Source organism: Lolium perenne, chromosome 3 (assembly GCF_019359855.2).
Source record: "Lolium perenne isolate Kyuss_39 chromosome 3, Kyuss_2.0, whole genome shotgun sequence".
Lineage (NCBI taxonomy): Eukaryota > Viridiplantae > Streptophyta > Magnoliopsida > Poales > Poaceae > Lolium > Lolium perenne.
Window position 1 is genome coordinate 310875306 of NC_067246.2, and position 14026 is coordinate 310889331.

A 14026-nucleotide genomic window follows, 5' to 3' on the forward strand; every position below is an offset into this window, starting at 1 on the left:
AATTTGTTGCTGCAAACTCATATCTATTATGCTGTTTTCACAAGCTAAAAGTGCTTTGCATCTGCATCTGTTTGTTGCTGCAATTTTTGTCGATATCATTTAACACGATCAAGGTTACAAAATAAATAAAAGACAGCCGGGGGTAGAAGATCAACGATGTAGCATCTGTAGCATTTTATCAACATTTGTAACTTTGTATACTATAATTGTAAGCATCGTAACATATCTCAACATTTTTCAGAATTAAATGTATAATTCCTCATGAAGCAATCTATAACGTCAAATCTGCCCCGCTTGCATTGCATCTTCTCTAGCCAAAGCAATTTTCATGTACTTGCAATCCTTTACAGATATGTGATCTTCATCACCACAGAATGGGCACTTCTACCTGTAATTCATCTTTGTTTTTGGCTATTTTGGTGTTTTAGGTTCACTTTGATTCTTCATTCTCTTCTCATTTGCCAAATCCCGCAGCTCGACCAATCTCTTCCTCCGCTTTTCATTATCTTTGGGCGACCTTTTGGCTTCGTACGTGGAGGATTCTTCACCTGGTGACTTGCAGTACCATCTACTGTTGTTGTTTGTTGCTGTGGAGCTTCAGGTTTTTGCTGTCTCTGGTCCTCACTCTGTCTATGCTGATAACCTTCTCCTTCCTGCTGCACTTGACCTTTTGCTTTCAGCATTGTAGCAACAACTTTGCTTGCTTCGTCAACAATGCGGGATACAAGAACATATGTATCATCATCAAAGCATGCGTCGAGATGCCAAGCGGTTCATCTTTACGCACGGTGAGTTGTACTTGAGTGTGTTACTTGTTGGGACACCAAATCTGATTGTATTTGTCCCGGGTTCGGGGGGCATGTGTTGTTGCTGCAGAGACCACCTTTCAAGCATATATCTTCCTGGTATTTGCTGCACATTGAGGTGCACCATCACCCTAATGATATGTGGGCATATTAAACCACACATCTCAAACATGTTGCATCCACATGTGTACAATCCTTCTTCAGGGTTAACTGCAACCCGATAAGTTTTCACATCAAGGTCTTGATTTGGAACAAGATCAAAACATAAGCCTTCTGCCTCTACATGGATAGGGTAAAATCTTGTTGAACTCTGAACCATTTTTTGGAACCTGTCGAAGACTTCCCTTGTGTAAAATTTCAATGCCTGTTCTTCAATGCTGTAACTGCATTTTGTTTTTGTCACAAATGTAATTAGTAAATGCTCCAGTAATAATAAAACAATGCTACATATTCATTGGGGGGACAATGTATAAGTGTTGTGTAGCATGGAAGAGTCTCACCTGCCCCAAAGCTTTGCTGTCGTCGTCTCCATTGTGAAGCCCGCATTGTCTTCACGATCCAACATCAAATTACGGCACAACTCATCTGCTGCACGAAATTCCACACGGAGTCACTAGGGCGAACCAATGTCTTGAAGTATGAGTTAAGGCCTTCCGATCTTCCGGTTGTGCTTGTGAATGGGAAAAAACTTTTCCTGAAGTAAATGGCTTGGTGCCCATGTCTTCTGCTCTTCCACATATTATTGAGGTGGTTGTTCTCTGCCATGTCGAAGCTTCGCAGCATATGCTGCCCAGAATTCAAACTCCTCAATAGTATCGATTCCATATATGCATGAGTAAAATGCATCTGCAAATGGATGGCCTTCTCCCAAATTTGGACCAAGCTTTTTCCTTGCTAGGTGCAGCACATGGTAGCAGCGACATCTGTGTCTTGAATTTGGAAATACCTTGTCAATTGCAGTAGCCATAGCCTGGTCCTGGTCTGTCATTATATGATCTGGGTGCATCTGATTCATTGCGAGCATCCACCTTTCAAATACCCACTTAAATGTTTCTGTTGTTTCATCCGGTAGCAAAGCACAACCTAGAACAATCGTATGTGTGTGGTTATTTATTCCCACGATTGGAGCAAAAGGAAGATTATACTTGTTGGTGCAAAAGGTTGTGTCGAAGAAAACACGATCCTTGTACTTGGGGTATAGTGCTCTGGTCCTTCCATCCACCCAGGAATAATCCTCTGACAGCATTGTTTGAATCAACGTGTGTGTCATAAAAGAAATTTGGACTTTCTGCTTTCCTGCGTTCAAAGTACTCAATCACCATGCTCATATCACGCTGTGATACTTCCTCTCGCAGCATTGTCCTTATGTTAGACACATCTCTCTTCACGTAGCCTAGCGTCCTTGGGTCGCCACCATGCACACTTCCTAGACAACCCATTATGCGAGCGGTTGTAATGTTTTGATTATGTAGCGTCCGTAGGAATTGGAAATCTTCTTACGGGACTTTCCTATGTGATCTGTAGGAGCGTCGCCTCCCTGCTAGCTTCACCATTGGGTGGGTGTGATCTTCTTTAAAAACAGTGACAGACCAATGGCCATTCCGCTTCCCAACAACCATATGTGCTTTACAGTCACATCGAAGCAAAATATTACGCTGCTTTGATTCGTTCACGTCCATCTCGTAACCAGCTTGTTTGCTTCTTGACTTTTGCTCACCAATGTTGCTCATATCAATGAAGCTTCTTTTACTTTTGCAGCAGCTTCTTTGCTTCTCGCAGACATTCTTACATTCAGCTGCTGGTTTACCAGTATGCACACACTCAAACACTCTGCTCAGTATTGTGTCCTTTGGCACTCCTCGTGCTGTGCTATACTTGGTGTTTCCAATGCGTGTGCCGAAACCAAGCTTCCACGCATAGTCATTGTATACTTGTTTTGCTACTTCAAGGTCATCGAACATCATCCCAACAAATGGAACCACAGGCTGTGAACAAATTTCTTCACCATCTTCTTCAGCAACATTGGAAGCACCTGCACTTGCTGTACTATTTGGTCCAGGAACAAATTTTGCTGCATCATTCCCATCTTGATCAGCACCATCATAACCTTCTGTTTGCGCTGGCTTGTTGAGGTCAAAACCTTGAAGGATGCTGTCGGCAACAAACCCCTGTCGACATAACATGAATTGTTGTTATAGTCTTGTAGCTAGAAGCAACTTTTTCTGTAGCAATATGCAGTCCAAAATCCAGACTACCTCTGCAGCACTTTTTTTTACTGTTGAACTTTTTTTTGAGAAGTATAAATGACCAACTATATATGATGAAGAATATGTGCAGCACTATATTTGTAGCAATAATTTTATATGCAGCATCATTGCTGCATGAGCACAAATATTTCTTAATACAAAGGCCAATTCCATCACGTGTAGCAATTTTCATCACCTGGCTACACGGTTACTAGGTCTACAAGTTTTTTTGCAGCATAGAAGCAAACTGCAGCAGCAGAACTCGTGGAGATTCAGAGAGAAGAACTCACCGATGCAGCTGGTTGGTCATCTTCGGGGTTCTGGTTGAAAAACACCGGAGGGTTGTTGAATCTTCCATGGATGGGTTGCTGCAACGGCTCTCCTGCTCTGGCGTTCGCCGTATCTGCCGCAGCTCGCCGGCGAGGACCCTGGTTAGATCCAGAGCTTGAAGCAACAATTGGCGGTGGGACTAGGTGGTTCTTATGGCCTGGAGGAGGGTACAGCACGGATCGGAGCAGATGCGCCATGGATCACGCGGCGGAGGTTGCTGCAGGGGCTTGTCTCCGGCGGTTGCCGCGCGGCCGTCGCCAGTGCCGGAGAGCTTGGCGCCCGAGAGGAGAGGTTGGCGACGGGGGAAGCTGATTTAGCTGTTTTGCTGCAATTCGCAAGTTTTTGCTGCCCGGCAGCAAAAGCGGGACAATGTCTTAATTCCGACCAGATCGTACGGTGGAGGTTGTTCCATCCAACGGCTGGCGACCCGGGGGCTGGGAAATCAGATCCCCCGGGGGACGCCCAGCAGTTTCCATAAATAAACGGATCATCGGTGGGACGGTTTGTGTCTTGGAATTGGATGGATGCCAAGTTCGATATGTCATGCTTAACTGGAGCGACGTTGATTGAGCAGACCGTTTTCTTTTTTGCGCTAGAAAACAAAAATTGAACTGATGGCCACACCGATATACATACGTTTTATCCGTTTGGAAACTACGATGGCATCCCCCTAGATATTTTTATTTATCCTTATTTTTGTTATGAACATAGATATCCACAGAGGCAGAAATTCGCTTCTCTAGGTTATTTTCTATGATAATAACTCCATGGAAAAGTTGGTGTCGATACTGATGATTTTGTCAAGTGGTGAGTTATACACTTATACGGGAACAGGAGGGCAAGGGGATCATTGTCAGCCTTGTCGCCGTATTCAGTGTGGATGAGCTCGGATCTACAAATATCCCTGTCTAGCCATGACGAAGCTCGTTTTTCTCTGAGTTTCTTCCTCTATATTTTCCGCTCAATCAGTGACATATATTTGATATTTTTGGGGCGTATCTCTATGGTGCCACGATGTCTGTATCAATATCCGTCCATCTGTTCACGCCACGTAGTCACAATAAATTTGCACGAATTTGGAGTGTGACCCGTTCTCCGACTGTCCTCGTCACTGCTATAAACACATACGAAGTAATGAATTTACTAGAATCACCACATACTGATACAATCTCTAACAAAATGTATGGTCGATCATGTCCGGTTAATGCTCAATCGGTTGGTCGCGCTTCTTTCTCTTCCCGCAAACTGCTACTCGATGTGATGACCGTCATGTCAGTGAAAGTAAATTGCTATCTTGTCGGTAGCTTGGCAGATGAGAAAGAACTCTATTGAATTGCATGCACTAGCCAACTATTTCAAAAGCCCGAGCTGATGGAAAGATGTAGGCAATTTATTTCAACACTCACCCTACGTCTTTGCCCTTTGGCCTATTGTGACGCATGTTTTGGGGAGCCGCAATATTTCTTTTAATTCTTGCGTTGGTCAGGATTTGATCCTAGGACCTCCTGCTCTGATACCATATTAAATTGCATGCACTAGCCAACTATTCCAAAAGCCCGAGCTGATGGAAAGATGTAGGCAATTTATTTCAACAAACTCGAACATGCAAGATCTGTAGCTCTAAAACGATAGCCCCCCACCACATGAGGGCGGAACTAGCACCTTGTCGATGCGGAAGATACCGCGTCGTTTCTGCACTCCCCCTCACCGCCACGGCCAACCGGGAGTATCTTCACTACAGAGCACCACTCGTCGTTTAGCTTCTCGCCCTCACAACCATGACCGACCAGGGCCCGGGAGAGGCTTCAACACATGCATCACAAGGCTACGAACAAGCATAGCTTTATTCAAGCAGATGGTGGCCCTCCCATCCACCCCTAGCTTCGACTAGAGGAGCACCAAGGCAAGAAGAAGGAACCCTAGAGCGTTGTGGATCTAGCTACCAAGATTCAAAGCTCCTCTCTATCTACTGAGCAAAAAGCCCTCTTCTGGCAGACCACCGAACCTACTCGTTGTATCTACTCCGGCGCCCCCTCCCCCTAGTCCAGCTCCAGCCGGCTATTCTCATGGAGAGGACATCAGATCGTCCGGTTTCCCGTGTAGACTCTTAAGGTACCTATACTATAGCGTTTATGAGATGGGCCGAGGGGATTTCATGTGTGCTGTGTTGTGGGTCGGTTGGGCGCGCGGCAATCCTATTTGGTGTTTGTTTCTGTCCATCGCCGCGGTTTTACTTCGAGTGCCTGCCCATACGTGATCAATCGACGATTGGTCCAGCATGTGCCCGCGGCAGCCGCCGATCTATTTGACATGTATTGGATCGCCGGCCTTCACTGCACCGCGCAACACATAATGTTCTCCTACCAGGAGGAGCAAGAAGTGGAGCTAGAGTAGACTGGCAGCACCAAGTTCAAATTCCAGTAATGCTGGTACAAGTATTGTGTTATGCTGCAAAGGATGGAAATTAAGGTCTCAAATCATAAGACACACTGATGTTGTTAATGGACTCCAACAGAGAGTAGTGAGAATCTCACTACGAGATGCCAAGTGGCTTTTTTTAGTGAAAGAAGATGGGAGAAATTAGGTTGTCGGGAGAGGAATAGACAGCTCCAGGTTAGGTCCGGCTTAACTTTTTTCCCAGAACCAGTTTGTTTGTGATTAACCTTGGGCCACCGTGTTTGACCCGAGCCTGCCAGCCTGGCCCACACTCGCATTCCACGCTTATCCGTTCCAGCCCCGTACCAGAATAAAACGATAAAGAAAATGGAAATATCCAAAGAAAGACACACTGCCGTGGCTAATTGGTGGAGAGGAAAGGAACGGACAGCGACCCTGGAGGAATCTCTAGCTGCCACTTTCCCACCGGATTGACACGACACATGTCAATGCACGATTGCACGTAGTACGTGTTGTCCCTGTTTTGTAGCAGAGATACAGAGATGAAAATGGACAGAGATCAGGTGACATGCAATAGGCATGTCACCGATGAACAGTGCTGTGACATGCAACCATGTTCTGATCGTTGGATTGAAAATGGATAGCCAGATGAACATGAACAGCAGCCGCTACAGGAACAATCTACAGTGCATCGCTACAGGGGACAAATCTACAGTGCGTCGCTACAGTACATCTGCTACAGGGTCATCTACAGTACGTCGCTACAGTGCTTGATCTTGTCTACCCATTTTCGATCCAACGGCCTGGAGTGCATGTTACGGCACTGTTCATCGGTGACATGCCACCTGATCTCTGTCCGATGAAAATCTACGAGGTACGCTTTCCTCTATCTTTTTTTTACAGAGTGTGGTTCATCTTACGACGACGTAAAATGTCAGTCGCTAAGAGCATCTCCAGCCGCGTCCCCCAAAGCGTCCCCCAAAGCGCGCCGGATTGAGCGTTTGGGGGACGTATTTCGTTGGTGCCGCGTTTGGGGGACGTCGCTCCCCAGTCGCGTCCCCCAAACGCCGCCCCCAAAATTTAAATAGATAGAATAAAACTCTTTACTAATATTTAAATCGGTTCAACATAAACAAAATACATATAAAACTTCGAAAAACATAATTAAATTACATATAAATTATTTTAAACTACTACTTCTTCTTCGATGATGATGGCCCTGCCTCGTCGTCGTCATCACAGTGGCGCTTCCTGCTCGTCACCTCTTCCGAAGAGGCGGTGTCGGCCGACGCGTCGGAGTCCTCCTCGTCGTCGCCGGTGCTCGCCGTCTGCGCCTTGGCCTTGGCGGTATTGGCCTTCGCGTCCGCCTCCGCCTTCGCATGGGCCACCGCCGCCTCCTCTGACCCTTGTTCCTCCGCGTCCTCCTCCACGCCCAGCCATTCCTCCGCGCTGTCAAGTGGCGGGAGGGAATCGTCGCCGCTGCTGGGCGTCGGAGCTTTGTCCCACCAATGGCGCCATCCAGCAGGCTTTCCCTCGCTGGAGGTGTCGGACGGGAGCTTCGGAGATGTAGCTCATCGTCGTTGGAGGTGTCGGATGCGGCCGGTGAAGATCCAAAAGCGCCGACGTGCGGGTCTTTATATTGAGCGCGGGACGGCGGCGCGTAAGCTCGAAAAGTGCGGCGGTTGCTCTTCCGAGGAGTCCCGACTCCATTCCGGCGATTGCCGCGTCGTCGACGCGGTTGCCAATGCAACGGTTCCGCTTCCCGGAACTCGCCACGCGGCCATGCACGACGAGACGCGTCCTGCGTCGCCCGGAAAACAGGGGACGCCATTAACGTCGCTTGACCAAAGGTAGGCGACGGGGTTTTAGCCTTCATGCCGGCCGACGGGTCGGCCCCGCCACTCCCCGGCTCTCATTTCGTTGTGTCCGGCGTGCCCGGTGCGTCCCCTGTGGGACGGGGACGGGCTCGGGGCGCCGGACACCGAATGGGGGCGCGCCGGACAAAAAAGGGCTTTGGGGGACGCGGCTGGAACACATTTTCTGTCCGGCGCGCCCCAAATCCCTTTGGGGGACGCTTTGGGGACGCGGCTGGAGATGCTCTAACTGTATCTTATGCATGAATATTGAAGAGAGATAACATGTGTGCAAGCACTTTGTAGCTGTCAGCAGTTTTCACCTGACAGGAAGCGCACGCCAAAGTCAAGAATGGCATGAAAAGAAACATCGAGCCTTGGAAAAACACGGCAAATTTCCGGTGCATGCGCTGCGTGCACTCAACACTATGTACCACGTATATACCCAGCTATGTAATATACCCCGTATAATTTTAGAGGGAAATACAATCATTCTCCCATCCATTAGGAAAAATGTTTACTTACAAGCATCAGCCAAAAAAGCCAGAAAAGAAACCATCTATGTTATACTTTTTTGCACAGTATGAGTCATTTGCGTGCCGAACTTGAATTTGGCAAGTCAACATTGATGTGTGCTTTCTGAGATGTTGCACATCGACACAAAGGAGTACAAGACATGTAAATGGCATGAGGAAATGTTTGTAGATATCACTTGTCGATATGGCAGATATATCTCTTAATCCGTTGAGGAGAAAGGTGCCAAATAAGTAATCCCCCCGCTTTGTTAGTACGTCTAACACCACTCCTTTGATCTCGGTTTATAAGTAGCCACGTATACATTCCTACCTATGCAATACTAATTTCTAAAGCAAAATACAATCATTCTCCCATCCATTAGGAGAAAAAGGTTACTTACAAGCATTCGCGAAACAAGCTAGAATGCAAGCCATCTATGTTATGCTTTTGTACACGATATGAGTCATTTGCGTGTCGAGCTTGAATTTTTCAAGTCAACCCATCCCACGTGTGGTTTATTGATTGCTCGTGATGTTGCACATCGCTAGAAAGGAGTATAGGACATGTAAACTTGTAAATGGCCCGAGGAAATGCTGATACATGGCACCTGCCTACATGGCATATATCTCATCATTTGTAGAGGAGAAAGGAGTCAAAGAAGTTATTGTTCTGCTTCACTATTATGGCCAGGAATACCATAGAATAGAAAAGTTTCTTATGTTGGCACTGTTCATCCATTCGACCGAAAGGAATTGAGCAAACAAATGAGCACTAGAGACTTGCCTTTGATCTCCGAAGAAAAAAAATTATGATCCGTATGGCTCGCTTTTCTAAATTTATAAGCACGAAGATTGTGATTTATGTATCCGGTGGTGTAATAATATCCCAATTATACTTCCTCGTGTTCTTTGACTTTTATTTGAACATATTTATTTTTTGGGGCAAAAACAGTAGGGAAAACTCCCTACTGTTTGAACATATATATTAGAAATCCTTTGTTTTCTATTAATGTTCACAAAACAACCAAATTACAAAATTTATGTGTTTTTCAATATTTTTCCTTTTACATGTGCATTCCTATTATATTTTTTTTTCTATTCTCATGTTTTCTGCACATGGGATGATCTAACCGGGACCAAAAAGAACATTGTTGTGTGACCGAAATAGTTCACCTGTGGCATATGCTCTTAGGGCATCGCTAGCGGCTCGGACGCAAAGTGATTGTTTGCGTCCACGCGGTTGAGAAATGGGTCTGCACCCAAGCCCAGCGGCCCGACGCAAAATGACTGAGGTGTCTACGGGAATGCAAACACGGTCCAAATTTGTGTCGCGAATGCGTATGCGTGGACGCTGCACGGTCAGTTCGCGCCTCGCCTCTGCGTAGCTGGTATCCAAGCTCATCGGGCATTGATTCAGTTAAGCAAATGGTTTTTCGTTAATATTGGTTGGCCAAAAGGACAATCTTTACAGAGATGGTTAGACGAGTTAACCTAAACTACGGCGGCTGTTCCTACTCGCCGTTGCGTGGCCTACTATGGCTGGGGTTACTCGTAGTCGTGTGTCATACTGGCCGCTAGCGTGCCCTGATGGCCTGTCGCCGTCGGAGCTGCGCGGAGGGCTATGCCGGCGACGAAGGAGTCTCGACGGCGAATGGCGGCAGATGCGTCCTCCTCCCGGCGGCGTGCCTGCCCCTTGGCCGTTCTGGCCGCGTCCAAGTCGGCCTGGTAGAGGGCCATGTCCCTCGCCACCATGACCACCGCCTCGAACACAGTCGAGACGGCCTCCTCTAGCTCCCTGGTACACCCGCGGATGCTCCTGCCACCTAGTCACCACGACCTCCTCGCGCGCTACGCGGTGGACCACCGCTGGGGCCGACATCTCGTACGCCCGCCTCATGGCGAGCGTTAGGGAGCACGCTTGCTCCTCGCGAGGCAATCAGTAATCGTCATTGGCGGAACTCAACGAGACGTCAATCGCCATTGAAGGAACTCCACATTTCGGAAAAAAAATTACATTAGGCCATTGGGACACTCCAGACACAAATGATCACTCGGACCTTTTCATTGGATTTCCAAATCCTTGCAACCAATTTACAAAACTTATGTGTTTTCAATCTTTTCTTTTACATGTGCATTCCTATTATATTCATATTTTTTCCTATTCCCATGTTTTTGGAATTCTGCCCGCGGGGGTGATCTAACTAGAACCAAAATGAACATTTTTTGGGTGGCGTCACCCCGTGGCAGGTGCCCTTAGGATCACAGTTTATTGTTGTCCTATATCAAAAGGGTGGGGAGGAGTAGGTTGCGAAATCAAATACAAGTAGCAATGTGTACAGATCCAAGTGGATGTAACAAAATACCTCCCTCCTCCATGCATGTTGGTGTCTGACAGCAGCTTTCTCTCCTCTTTCCACCATTTTTCCATTTACCGACCCTCAGTCAGCTCAGTGAGCTGGTTGTACCAACCACAGCTAAGCTCCAAAAGAAGGCAGTAAAAAATAGCAAAGCAAATAACCTAAGCATCACTTTGGATAAAAAGATTACCAGCTCCAGCCCCCAAAGTGAGAGCCCAGAAATGACAGTGCTTGCAGTTGCAGGGAGAAAGAAAGTCCAAATAGTAGCAGAGTAAATCAAGAAAGTGGGGGTGGTATCTTTCCCTAGATTTTCTTATTCTCCGTCTCTCTCCTAAGCTGAGCAGCTAGCTTCTTCTTTCTCCCTCCCCATCGCCATCGCCATCTCCAATCCATTATTGGTCTTTGCCCTGCTCCTCCTCCTCCTTCCTTCCTTGTTCTTCCTTTCTTGGTTTCATTCAGGGCAGCGAGGAAGGGGGAAGAATTTGATTGGGAGAAGTTGTTTGGGCAAGTTGGTGTAGTTGTTTGCGTCGCGTGTGGAGAGGAGGAGGAGATGGACCCCAAGTTCCCCCCACCCCCACCGCTAAACAAAACGGAGCCCACCACCGCGGCGACCACCACCACCACCACCTCCACCACCTCGGAGCAGCAGCAGCAGCAGCTGGATCGCGAGCAGTACCACCAACCGCAGCAAGAGCAGCAGCAGCACCTGCAAATCCAGGTCCATCAGCCGCCGCCGCCGCCGCAGGACGATGGAGGCGGAGGTAAGGAGCTGCAGGTGGCGGCGGCTGCCGCAGGGGACCGGAGGGTGCTGGGGCCCAAGCGGAGCTCCAACAAGGACCGCCACACCAAGGTGGACGGCCGGGGGCGGCGGATCCGGATGCCGGCGCTCTGCGCGGCGCGGATCTTCCAGCTCACGCGCGAGCTCGGCCACAAGTCCGACGGCGAGACCGTCCAGTGGCTGCTGCAGCAGGCGGAGCCGGCCATCGTCGCCGCCACGGGGACCGGCACCATACCGGCCTCCGCGCTCTCCTCCGTCGCGCCCTCGCTCCCGTCGCCCACCTCCGCGCTCGCGGGCCGGCCCCACCACCATCACCACATGTGGGCCCCGCCGCCGGGGTCCGCGGGCTTCTCGCACGCCGGCTTCATGAACTCGTCCGGCCCCGGCGCCGACGGCGGGGTCATCGGCGGGATCATGCAGCGGATGGGGCTCCCCGCCGGGATCGAGCTGCCGGGCGGCGCCGCGGGCGGCATGGGCGGCCACATCGGCTTCGCGCCCATGTTCGCCAGCCACGCCGCGGCCATGCCGGGGCTCGAGCTCGGCCTGTCGCAGGAAGGCCACATCGGCGTGCTCGCCGCGCAGTCGCTCGGCCAGTATTACCACGTAGGCGGCGCAGGTGCCAGCGGCCACCTGCAGCACTCTCACCAGCATCACCAACACCAACAGCACCAGCAGCCGCAACCGCCGGAGGACGGGGAGGAGGAACGCGAGGATGGCGACTCCGACGAGGAGTCCGGGCAGTAGTATGATTCATGTTCACCTATCACTGCGTCTGTTTGTGTTTCTGGAAGAGGAGAAACGAATCAAGGAGAGAAAAGTGTGTGCACGCAGCTATGGCGATGATTTGCTTACTGTTAGGTTATTGTTCAGTGATGACTTTTTTATGTCAATTTTTTCTCTTGTGGTGTCGAAACTCAAAAGAGGCTTCTTGCTCTGGGGTCTTGGTGGAACGGATCAGGATCATCCCCAGTTCCTACTCCCACTGCTCTGTCGATGATTTCGAGAATTCCCTACGATTCAGGTAAAAGTCTGAATCTTATTATTGCATCCGACGTGCCTGATTATTTGAGCAATGAGCTTACCCATCAATGTTCGTTTTCTGTCCATATTGCAGGTGTGTAATATAGCAGAGAGCTGGATGATTTCGACCGTCCACCCTTGAGTGAGTACCTTATTTGTTATTGCAAGGTGTGTAGATATTCATGTAATTTTGCAGCTAGGGAGATGTCCTCTTATAGTCTTATGGAAGGAATGATGTGCTTTTGAGCAATCAAGATGATAGACGGCAATTTCATCCTCCCTTCACGGGCTATTTCTGCAACGAAATTATGATACATATGCACTTCCGACATCCCTGATTCTATATGCTTGTTTTCTTAGACGATCATTTATATAACATCTGCTTATTTGCTTCTTCTGTGTCAGACCAATGATCTATTACTGATATCAAGGTTTCTCTTGATCCTTCTATCTTTATAGTCAGTTTGACAAACATTTTCTTGTTGATTAATGTAGTTTGTATACTCGTGCATATCTTTAACTAATAGGAACTGTCAATACATAGATGAAGTAGCAGCGAGGCGAGGAGAGCTGTGTTTTTTGGTTGTGATGGTGAAATGGGTCCCACTAACAATGTGTTTTAGCACTCTTGATGTCTGAATAGTCAAATTTTTAGCTTATAATTGTATAGAAGGGCAATGCCACATCACCATTTGATTCTAAAACAAAACCGAACGGTTTTGTTCTTGGTCCACCGTAGTCTAGTGGAAATTGTCTTGAGAAATGTCTGTTCTTAATTGCTATATAAGCATCATCGGTTTACCTAAGGGCAGGCGAGCACGCTATACCATTGGGCTGTTCCACGATGATAAAGCGGGTATGCTATATGATTGCATGGAAATGCCTACATCTATATTTAGGTTGTTTAGACCTTTCAAGTTTTGGGTCACTTCGCCTTTTCTTTTGAGTTTTCTTTTAGACTAGGCTGGCCTCTCTGTTTTTTTCTTTCACATTTGTCAGGTTTGTTTTGTAAACCTAGCGACATTTTGACACTTTCTTCTTCTAGTACAAAATGACACAAGTCAGGTGCGTGTTCGAGACTCTTTTTTAGTTTGGCTTATGGAAAACTATCAAATACCCTCTGCCCACCTCTGTGCTTAGCTTATAGTATATCTTTGTTTTCATTGTCATGTTGAAGATCACTAGCCACTATTATCAGCAACAGACGGAGATGAATTTTGGTGTGTAGCATTAGGGAAAATAAATCTGCATGCAGTTCCATAAGTTTTGATAGTTTATTTGCCAGCTCATCAAACAGTAACAAAGCTTGCGCCCTTTTTCCTGGTGGGGCTGTAAAATATACTCAATTATGCCAGGATAGCATTCGAACCGAAATTACTTTACAAGCTGGAGAGCAGCATGTTCATCTTAGTCATCAGGAGATAACAAAGAAAAAGGAAAAGTGTGTTTCTTTCTGTGTGGGCAGCATGATTATGCTAGTAACTGTAGTTCACCTATTTCTTAACAGTGCTGCATGTCTGCTCTCCAATGGAAAGTTCAGTCTGCTCTGGATGGGGCGACTCTACTTTCATGCTGTCTTGATTTCTTCTGTGTTTGCATGGATCAATTCATGTTTACCTGTTTTGCCTTGCATGGAGATCATTCATCCATGTTTGCCTTGTTATGTCTCTACATGCATCCATGAAATCTCCCATAAATGTGAGACACAGCATGGATGTTTGGTG

At 47.7% G+C, this 14026-nt stretch overlaps 1 protein-coding gene across 1 annotated transcript; it reads left to right on the forward strand.

The window, feature by feature from the left end:
• Positions 1–10765: 10765 nt before the first annotated feature.
• LOC127345429 (transcription factor TCP20) lies at positions 10766–12699 on the forward strand. The gene is made up of 2 exons (XM_051371903.2): positions 10766–12303; positions 12397–12699. Exon 1 carries the CDS (start codon positions 11055–11057, stop codon positions 12024–12026), a length of 972 nt encoding a protein of 323 aa, XP_051227863.1. The 5' UTR covers positions 10766–11054; the 3' UTR covers positions 12027–12303; positions 12397–12699.
• Positions 12700–14026: the final 1327 nt, after the last annotated feature.

Excerpts from the sequence above, each read along its gene's own strand:
- LOC127345429 (XM_051371903.2), top strand. The coding sequence starts at position 11,055 with ATGGACCCCAAGTTCCCCCCACCCCCACCGCTAAACAAAACGGAGCCC.